The sequence below is a fragment of the Ostrea edulis genome, chromosome 9 (genome assembly GCF_947568905.1).
Source record: "Ostrea edulis chromosome 9, xbOstEdul1.1, whole genome shotgun sequence".
In the NCBI taxonomy this organism is placed as follows: Eukaryota; Metazoa; Mollusca; class Bivalvia; order Ostreida; family Ostreidae; genus Ostrea; species Ostrea edulis.
The window spans coordinates 62,288,928-62,299,443 of NC_079172.1; the positions used below are offsets into that span (position 1 = coordinate 62,288,928).

The following is a 10,516-nucleotide window of genomic DNA, read 5'->3' on the forward strand; positions in this document are numbered from 1 at the left end:
TTTTGATTCGTCAATCTTTGAAAGCCCTCTTTTCATTGGATAGAATTGTAAAACAGATGAAACATGGCGGAGATCAGTACAAGACAGAAATTACTTTCACTTATAGAAGATGTTGAGCTTATTTCTAAGTAATGGAACTACATTTACTTTTAGTACGAACAAGATGCAATATGAAACTTATAGTTGAATTGTATTCATCAATGATTTAACCTTTGTCAGAGAGGTTTTAACATGTTTTTAGTTGTTACATTAGCAGACAATGAAACGTGCATTGCTTACCTTTACATGGTGTAAATTCCATAGTAAATAAAGTCGGCTATTTTCGAAGCCGTTTCAAACGGCCACCATTTCATATTTACATTCTCAACACTGCCAATATACTATTTCATGACAGTTTGTACTTTGATTGGAAATACAGAACTCGCTGATTGACAATTACTTTGTACAAAGCATTTAAGCATAGAAATTAAAAGCAATAAAAAGAAAAATGTGTAACATTCAATCAATCTATTTAAAAGTGTCCTAAACTAACGTTTGCAATGGCTTCGAAAATAGCCAACTTTATTTACTGTGGGATTTACACCATGTAAAGATAAAATGTAATGGGGAGTTAATAGGATGTCTAAGGCGAAAAGTTGAAGTGGACAAGAAATTCAGTTTAACCCATTTTAATCGCAACAAGCGGCCAAAGCTTGGGCAAGATTTCCCGAATCACTTTGTGTGACACTGGTCTGAGATTTGGAAGTTGTCCGCTTCAACTTTTCACCGTAGACATCCTATTAACTCCCTATCACAATGTAACATGCATTTCTTACCTATACATAGTGTAAATCCCACCGTAAATAAAGTTGGCTATTTTTGAAGCTGTTGCAATGGCTACCATTTCACATATTTACCTTCTCGACGCTAAAGAGTACTGATGGTTTAGGACGCCTTTAAATAGAATGGTTAATAATTACACAGTTTTCCTTTTAATTTTTATGCTTTAATGATTTGTATAAAGTAATTGTCATTCATTAAGTTCTGTATTTCCAATCGTAGTACAAAATATCCTGAAATATACAATCAGTTATCACAATGTAAGAGTCAGAGGAATCTCGGATTAGAATGTACACTGTAATATTCCAATTGAAACCAAAAACATGCTATGATGACAGAATATGATTATGTACATGTTTGTTTGAGAGGTGTTTGAGATTATTCCTGGTCCAGGGCTTTCAAAAGTAGCCGGTAGCCGGCGGATTTCCGCCGCCTATAGTAACATTAGGTGCCGGCTACTTTAGTGACAAAAATGTATGTCCAATGAAAAAAACTTTTATAAAACTTTAAACATCTTCCAAACTTTAGTAGACTCAGAAATCGCGGCCGTTAGGATGTAAAAACGTGTTTACTTGCGCTAAATTTAGTTCAGGTAAATACCGGCACCTGATTGGTCGTCTGTTGGTGTAGAAAATGATACGTCAATTGCAATAGTCGGAAAGCCTCGGATTTACCCAATTCGTGACAACACGGACGAGAAGTTCCGAAAGATAACAACAAGTCCTGAACGTAAAAATCAATGATGTTGACGGAATGAAGAGAACAAATACCCTGTTCAGTTTCGGCTTTAAAAAGGCCAGAAGTGAAAGTGACACAAGTATAATATCAATCAACAATTTTAAAGCGAAAACAATTTAATCAGGAAAAATTTCAGACTTGCTATTCTTTTTAATTTGCAAATGCCCATGTGGTATTAAATAAAAACGAAAGTAGAATTTTTCAGCACAAATTCGCTATGTTACCAACAAATCTGTAGCTGTTAACTTGAATTTGTGGAAAAATAAAATTATAGGTCATTTAAATGTTACTTATTAATTTGTAATAAAGATTGTTTGGGTTTTATTTAAAAAATATTGGGGTGAGCAAAAGCAAAAGGTCCCAATGGGTTTCATGTCAGTCTTGGAGAAAAATATTACTCCCAGTGTAAGTTAACAGACTTTAAGGGACCAAATGAAAATAGAAATATAGAGTTGTGTTAATTGGTGAAGAATATTCTTAAAATATTGGGAGTGCAACTCTTATTTGCAATTCAATAAAAAATAATGATTAAATACATGTAAACTTTTTTTTATAACATACAATGTATCCGTTAAATAAAGAAACGAAAGCTGACAATACAGGTAATTAGAACAACTATAAATATAATATATATTGATGCTTTATTATATAAAACTGGTGTTGGTTGTGATCTATATTCTTCTTACATTTTACTTTAATCTGCTTATACTCTTGGGTGGCAGAGATTCAAGCAAAGACACTTAAAAATTGATTGATACAGCATTGCAAAAAATAATTACATGTAGTTATCTTGATGCACTTTATTTTTCATTTTGCATCAAAATTAGTACTTTGCAATGTTGAATTTTTTAAAGTTTTTGCATGAACAGAAAATTTCACATATGAAACAATAAATTCATGGCAAAAGTAAAAATTTCAGGCAAAAAATTGACAATTTCAAAGCTGCATTTAAGTGCCAGGAAACCGCCAGAATGCAGGATATTGCGTCATTTACCCCAGAGCTTCTGGGGGCCTTGAGCGGCCCCCAGACCCCCGGACGTAAGGGCGCCGAGCATAGCTCAGCGTGCGATACGGCTGCGCTATTTGCATTGGATCGCCTTCTACTTTTTCATTTCAGCCTCCTACTTTTAAATTTGTTGAAAGCCCTGCTGGTCTTCCTCCATTATCTTACTGTAATGATATATATACAGTATGTTTCACCATAAGATATCTATCTATTGATTAAAATTTTAGTAACCTATAGTAAATTTTATAGAATTTGCTTTTTTTCCCTTTATAAACAGATTAATATGCTTTTGAATCAGGAGTGCTAAATAATTTTGAATATATACATTATGCATTGATAAGATTCCTAATGAAATCAACTTTATTTTTGCTGCAATTTGGTATTTGCTGTTTCCAATGTTAACCAGAGTAGTGAAAGTAAAACTGCAATGAAATGAGATCATCTTGTCGTATTAAAGAAATAAATGTTTATTTGGTATATACATGCATACATACATAGATACCAAGGACATGAAAGCTCGAAAGCTTATTTTCAATGGGGTCCTTTGATGCACGGATGTTTGCGAGAGGGGTCGTTTATGTGGGAGGAAACCCACGTGTCCGAGTGGGCGACCATCATACCCTCTTGCATTTAACCACTGCCGATCACGGGGATTGAACTCGGGTCGCAGCGGTGAGAAGCGAGAGCGCTACCTTTTCGCTATTCAGACACCCTTATTACAATAAGGAGTGAACATAAAATCTGTAAATTTTAATTAGTGAAAGTGGATTTAAACAAGACTCTTCTTTTCAGAGAGCTCTTTGAAGTTTCTGCTACACCCAAAAGTCAACAGAAACCTGATGCAATGGACTCCATGACATTGGTGGAACTGGTCACGATGAAAGATAAAGAAATTAAGGAAACTTTAAAACTAGGTAATCTGAGAGAAGTTGTTAAAGTCCTAGATAAGTCATAGAAATCTTAGATAAATCGTAAAAATCACAGAAAAGTCGTAGAAATCCTACGTACATGTAAGTCGTAAAAACTTAAATAAATCATAAAAATCGTGAATGTTCTTTTCCTATGTTTGAAATGATCATAATTCGTCATAAATTTTTAAAAGTTGGTGCAAATATTGTGAAAGTCACACAAAAAACAGAACAGATAATATTGCATCTAAATTTTTTTAATTGAAAGCTGCTGAACAAGCAGAAATACAGAAAACTATAGAAGAGCTGAGGGCAGTGGTTGATAGAAGAGATGCGGAAATCAAACACTTACAAAAGAATCTCAAGGAGGCAGAGACAATACTGGTAAAAAAGAATGACAAATTGAAAATCAACATGAACAGGAACATAAATCTGATCACCGTGCAAGCTGCATACAATACATATACTGTATATGACATAAATATTTTCAAAATATTTAGTGCATCAGTTACATATTTCAACAAAATTTCAGTTTTTTAAGATATATTTTGCAGATTAATTATTTTGATTTATTCTTCTTTTCTTTTAAACTTGCAGTCTACAGCAATATATCAAGCCAAACAGAAACTGACAGCAATCAATCAAGCGAACAACAGAAAGATTTCCTCCGAGGAGCTCATTAAGTTCGCTCATCGAATCAGTGCCAGTAATGCTGTAGCTTCACCGCCTACGTGGGCTCCAGGTAACAGAGGATCTCGTCTCTAAAGAACGTCCCATCTCGTTACGCGAGATCTCGTGTCTTATACTAACAGAGGATCTCGTCTCTAAAGAATGTCCCATCTCGTGTCTTATACTAACAGAGGATCTCGTCTCTAAAGAATGTCCCATCTCATGTCTTATACTAACAGAGGATCTCGTCTCTAAAGAACGTCCCATCTCATTTCGCAAGATCTCGTTTCTTATACTAACAGAGGATCTCGTCCCTAAAGAACGTCCCATCTCATGTCTTATACTAACAGAGGATCTCATCTCTAAAGAATGTCCCATCTCGTTACGCGAGATCTCGTGTCTAATACTAACAGAGGATCTCTTCTCTAAAGAACGTCCCATCTCATTACGCAAGATCTCGTTTCTTATACTAACAGAGGATCTCGTCTCTAAAGAACGTCCCATCTCATGTCTTATACTAACAGAGGATCTCGTCTCTAAAGAATGTCCCATCTCGTTACGCAAGATCTCGTGTCTTATACTAACAGAGGATCTCATCTCTAAAGAATGTCCCATCTCGTTACGCGAGATCTCGTGTCTTATACTAACAGAGGATCTCTTCTCTAAAGAATGTCCCATCTCGTTACGCGAGATCTCATGTCTTATATTAACAGAGGATCTCATCTCTAAAGAATGTCCCATCTCGTTACGCAAGATCTCGTGTCTTATACTAACAGGATCTCGTCTCTAAAGAATGTATCATCTCGTTAAGTGAGATCTCGTGTCTTATACTAACAGAGGATCTCGTCTCTAAAGAATGTCCCATCTCGTTACGCAAGATCTCGTGTCTTAGACTAACAGAGGATCTCGTCTCTAAAGAATGTCCCATCTCGTTACACGAGATCTCGTGTCTTATACTAACAGAGGATCTCGTCTCTAAAGAATGTCCCATCTCGTTACACGAGATCTCGTGTCTTATACTAACAGAGGATCTCGTCTTTAAAGAATGTCACATCTCGTTACGCGAGATCTCGTGTCTTTTCTGTTTACATTTGCCTCATTTCATTGTCCCTTCTCATTGCAATCTATTTAAAATTAGATGTTAGATCGGCTCACATATTCGCTACACAAACATCTAACAACATCCCATAGTTATGGGATTATAATTATAAGTTAATTGGACCCTTATCAAAATTTCTCAACAATCAGGCTAGTAAATATTAGATGTGTATGTGTCCAGGTTTTTATCTCATACAAAGTAATTTCTTTTTGTTGAGTTGCACTATGGAGTAATTTAACACAAATAACACAGTGTAGATAAATTCACGAATGTTTCTAAGAACAAGTTGTCTGAAGTGAAGTGTACAATTGACCATTCTCGGATGATTCCTCTACACTTTGATTGTTGTGATTTTTCTTAATTTAGCATGTCATATGAAACAGATCATTCTTTCCACAGGTGATCCCAGAAGACCTTATCCCACAGATTTTGAAATGAGACTTGGGAAAGTGGACCTTCCTTTAAACACCCCTTTGTTACAATCACAAGGCTCGTACGGGGAACCCATGTCTAGTAACAGAAGCTCCACCCAAGGTGTGTACCGCGTGAAAAAACTCATTTTAAAACAATTCATTGAAAACTACATTTCTCTGACATTAACCTCGATGAAATGTTGAATGGAATTGTTATAAAAGACTAGATTGAAATGTTAAACCATGAACAGGTTATGGTTATATTGCTCCAGACATAATTGTCTCCTCGGGGCTGTGGAATCAGATAAGCATTTAAATAAGCTAGGATGAAGATGTAAGTTTTTGAATGTGAATTCCACAGAAAAAGATATCTCCTTTATCTAGAGATGTACCTGATCGGACCTAATGGTTGGGAGGGGGGGGGGGGTGTTGTTGTTACATATAACAGATTTACGATTTCTATTTGCCGTCTGGCCATCCGACAGTGTGTTGTTCCATCCCACGACATGTTAAGGCCACAACTTATAATAAAAGCTCAGATTTCTTCTAACTAAAATTGTGTTATGTCCTTGAATCAAGGTCAATTTTGAGATAGGGCAAGTACACCGATACAAAAAATGTTAAAAATGATTTTTTCAGATCCAAACCTTTGCGATGGAGAGATAATTAAAGCTCATATTTGACAAAGGTGGTTTATCAGCAACTAATTTTTCTTTATATGAAACCAAGGTCAAATCCTGAATCAAGGTCATTTGGACAAGGTCAAGGGTAAATACAGTGCTCCCTCAATATATTGCCAACTTTTGTTCAAAACAAATTTGGGCAATAAAGCGGGGATGGCAATATAACAAGTTCACCATCACTGATAATTCACTGAGCAGTCAAAAGAAATTCAGTTCCTTACATTATTTGGGCTCCATTTTGTATAAACATTAAGATAATCTTGAGTTTAATTTAGCAATTATTAGTAATTAACCTAAACACCTAATTACCCTGTCCAGCCTGTCACACTTCACTGCATCACTTTCACTGTAAAGGTGTGATTACTGATGGGTGTTGGGTAATTCCATTATTATCGAGGGTAAACCCTATAAAGATTGACCTTTTTTTGTGTGAAAATCTGTAGCATATATATGGCATCAAGTGGGGTTTGCATTATAAAGGGGGTGTTAAGATGGGGAGAAGTCTGCACTTTAGAATTTTCAGGCAATAAGGAGGGGAGGGGGGGGGGGCAATATATTGAGGGAGCACTGTACTAATTGGAAATGATATGGCCTGATCATAACTATGTAATCAGACAATTACAATTTTTGCAATGTGTAATCAGATATTAATACGTAGAACAAATGTCGCTTTTGAGCAGTCATTGTGTCTTGGTCCTTAACTTAAGCCATTCGATCAAAGCCACTGGTAAAGAAGTTAGGAGTATTGTAATGTCCAGAGAAACAATGGGGAACACATCTCAAAGGTGTCTTGTTCAGATATGACGCAGTATGAATGTGCCCTGCAGGGGTATAAGTCCCCTTTGGACAGCTTTAGTTAATGAAGAGAAGATAAACAGTGAAAAGGAAAATGTTATTTTACAATTAGACCTGATACTCCGAACAAGCCTGATATTCTTTCTTCCAACAGATGGTGCTCCCACTTCCTCTGCGTCTGGCTGGCATTCATCGTCGGAATCTATGCTAGGGGCCAGCGGGACAAGTCACATTCTGGATATGAAAGGACATAAAACAGAGACAGATGACGTGGAATTTATAACTAGTGGTGACTCGTCAAGTAGTAGTTTATCTAGTGATGAATAAAAACTGTACACAATTTTCGTCATTGTTGATTTTTTATGCCCCCATTTTATATTGAAGTTCGGAGGGCATATTATTTTTATATCCTCATCTTTTGACGAGCTGTATCATGGTAAAGGCTTTCCCGTCTGTTCGCATTTTTGTGTCTCCGGATTATATCTTTCACACTGCGAGGTATAGGATCATCTTATTTGGTTTAATGCAATCTAATTAAAGTTAGCTGTTTTGAATATGCTACCACTTGAGAAGCAACAGGGGATTCTAAACAACTAATTTTAATTACATTGATGGAAGAGAGGATATAGGTTGATATCATTGTGAGATTATGGAAGAGAGGATAGGTTGATAGCATTGTGAGATTATGGAAGAGAGGATTAGTTGAGATTATTGAAGAAAGGATGTGTTGATATCATTGTAAGATTATGGAAGAGAGGATCATAAGGTTGATATTGTGATATTATGGAAGGGAAGATAGGTTGATATCATTGTGAGATTATGGAAGAGAGGATAAGTTGATGTCATTGTGACATTATGAAAGAGAGGATAGGTTGATGCCATTGTGAGATTATGGAATAGAGGATGGATTGATGTCATTTTGACATTATCATTGTGAGATTATGGGTTGATAAGGTTAGATTAAGGATGATGGGTGATATCCCTAGGACCCTGCCATATGGCGGTTGCCTTGTCTGCACACGTCAGTACTTTCTAAAGCGTGTGATAACTTTAGTCTCCTTATAATGCTTATATTAGGCAGCGGAAGATCCCTTTTGATTTTTAGATTTATCATCTTTGTACAGTACAAGTGCTATGGGACATAATTTTTTGATAATTAGTATTGATGATATATCATATGTAAGAGCACTTTCTAGGGCATGTGATGAATTGAGATTATTTGAGTAGATTTTCATAGAATTTAAAGGCTCTGCTCAAATGCCTATAGTAATCACTCTGTCTGTTTGCCTGCTAATTCTATATATATAGCATGGATTAACTGGAATTTCCTGGGGAATATTTTGAAATTCATGAATTATTTACATGTACATAATACTAGCGAGTGCATTGTGCAAAGAAAGACCCCTTTAGTTTTCAGATTTATTGTGAGGGTCCATACTGACTTTATCGTCATTAAGACGTGTAGATGGGAAGATAGGCTAGCTGTCATATAATCATCAGATGGCCACCAAACTGGTAGGTACTGGATACTTAATTTATGGTGACCTCCAGATATTTATATGACTGCTGCCAAAGAATTGTATGTAACCCACGGTGGCAAATCATATTCTTTTGGCATGATCGACCTCGTCTTCGCTAGCCAAGGTTAGCGGAGAGGACTGAAAACCTTTGGCTAGCGAAGATGGATCGACCTATTACCCAGAAAAATGACGATGAAAGTCAACACAAGGGAAAATTCAAAGAAATATGTTACACCTTTATCAATAACAAATTGTCACATAACTTGTATCAACATTTGAAGGATTTTCTCGGGAATAAATCTATACTAAAATGGTAGAAGCAGAAAACACTGACACAGGTTTTTGGCGGTTGGAAAGTTTTTGGCTGAAAACAAAAAATTGTCAATGTTCCCTGCTTCTACAGCATGTAGAAAGTCAAATGTTGACATAAGTCATGTGACAATTTGTTATTGATGTTGACATAAGTCATGTGACAATTTGTTATTGATGTTGACATAAGTCATGTGACAATTTGTTATTGATGTTGACATAAGTCATGTGACAATTTGTTATTGATGTTGACATAAGTCATGTGACAATTTGTTATTGATGTTGACATAAGTCATGTGACAATTTGTTATTGATGTTGACATAAGTCATGTGACAATTTGTTATTGATGTTGACATAAGTCATGTGACAATTTGTTATTGATGTTGACATAAGTCATGTGACAATTTGTTATTGATGTTGACATAAGTCATGTGACAATTTGTTATTGATGTTGACATAAGTCATGTGACAATTTGTTATTGATGTTGACATAAGTCATGTGACAATTTGTTATTGATGTTGACATAAGTCATGTGACAATTTGTCAAATGTTGACATAAGTCATGTGACAATTTGTTATTGATGTTGACATAAGTCATGTGACAATTTGTTATTGATGTTGACATAAGTCATGTGACAATTTGTTATTGATGTTGACATAAGTCATGTGACAATTTGTTATTGATGTTGACATAAGTCATGTGACAATTTGTTATTGATGTTGACATAAGTCATGTGACAATTTGTTATTGATGTTGACATAAGTCATGTGACAATTTGTTATTGATGTTGACATAAGTCATGTGACAATTTGTTATTGATGTTGACATAAGTCATGTGACAATTTGTTATTGATGTTGACATAAGTCATGTGACAATTTGTTATTGATGTTGACATAAGTCATGTGACAATTTGTTATTGATGTTGACATAAGTCATGTGACAATTTGTTATTGATGTTGACATAAGTCATGTGACAATTTGTTATTGATGTTGACATAAGTCATGTGACAATTTGTTATTGATGTTGACATAAGTCATGTGACAATTTGTCAAATGTTGACATAAGTCATGTGACAATTTGTTATTGATGTTGACATAAGTCATGTGACAATTTGTCAAATGTTGACATAAGTCATGTGACAATTTGTCAAATGTTGACATAAGTCATGTGACAATTTGTTATTGATGTTGACATAAGTCATGTGACAATTTGTCAAATGTTGACATAAGTCATGTGACAATTTGTTATTGATGTTGACATAAGTCATGTGACAATTTGTCAAATGTTGACATAAGTCATGTGACAATTTGTCAAATGTTGACATAAGTCATGTGACAATTTGTCAAATGTTGACATAAGTCATGTGACAATTTGTCAAATGTTGACATAAGTCATGTGACAATTTGTCAAATGTTGACATAAGTCATGTGACAATTTGTCAAATGTTGACATAAGTCATGTGACAATTTGTCAAATGTTGACATAAGTCATGTGACAATTTGTCAAATGTTGACATAAGTCATGTGACAATTTGTCAAATGTTGACATAAGT

At 35.2% G+C, this 10,516-nt stretch overlaps 1 protein-coding gene across 1 annotated transcript; it reads left to right on the top strand.

Moving 5' to 3' along the window:
* The first annotated feature begins 29 nt into the window (after positions 1-29).
* LOC125657565 (mediator of RNA polymerase II transcription subunit 4-like) lies at positions 30-7,474 on the top strand. Its single transcript, XM_048888225.2, has 6 exons — positions 30-128; positions 3,356-3,477; positions 3,740-3,855; positions 4,069-4,213; positions 5,639-5,773; positions 7,285-7,474. The coding sequence occupies exons 1-6, from the start codon at positions 64-66 to the stop codon at positions 7,455-7,457; spliced, it is 756 nt and encodes a 251-aa protein (XP_048744182.1). The 5' UTR covers positions 30-63; the 3' UTR covers positions 7,458-7,474.
* The last annotated feature ends 3,042 nt before the right edge of the window (positions 7,475-10,516 follow it).

Excerpts from the sequence above, each read along its gene's own strand:
- LOC125657565 (XM_048888225.2), top strand. The coding sequence starts at position 64 with ATGGCGGAGATCAGTACAAGACAGAAATTACTTTCACTTATAGAAGAT. Across the intron at positions 129-3,355 it reads GATGTTGAGCTTATTTCTAA|AGAGCTCTTTGAAGTTTCTG; the intron begins GTAATGGAACTA and ends TCTTCTTTTCAG. Across the intron at positions 4,214-5,638 it reads ACCGCCTACGTGGGCTCCAG|GTGATCCCAGAAGACCTTAT; the intron begins GTAACAGAGGAT and ends TTCTTTCCACAG.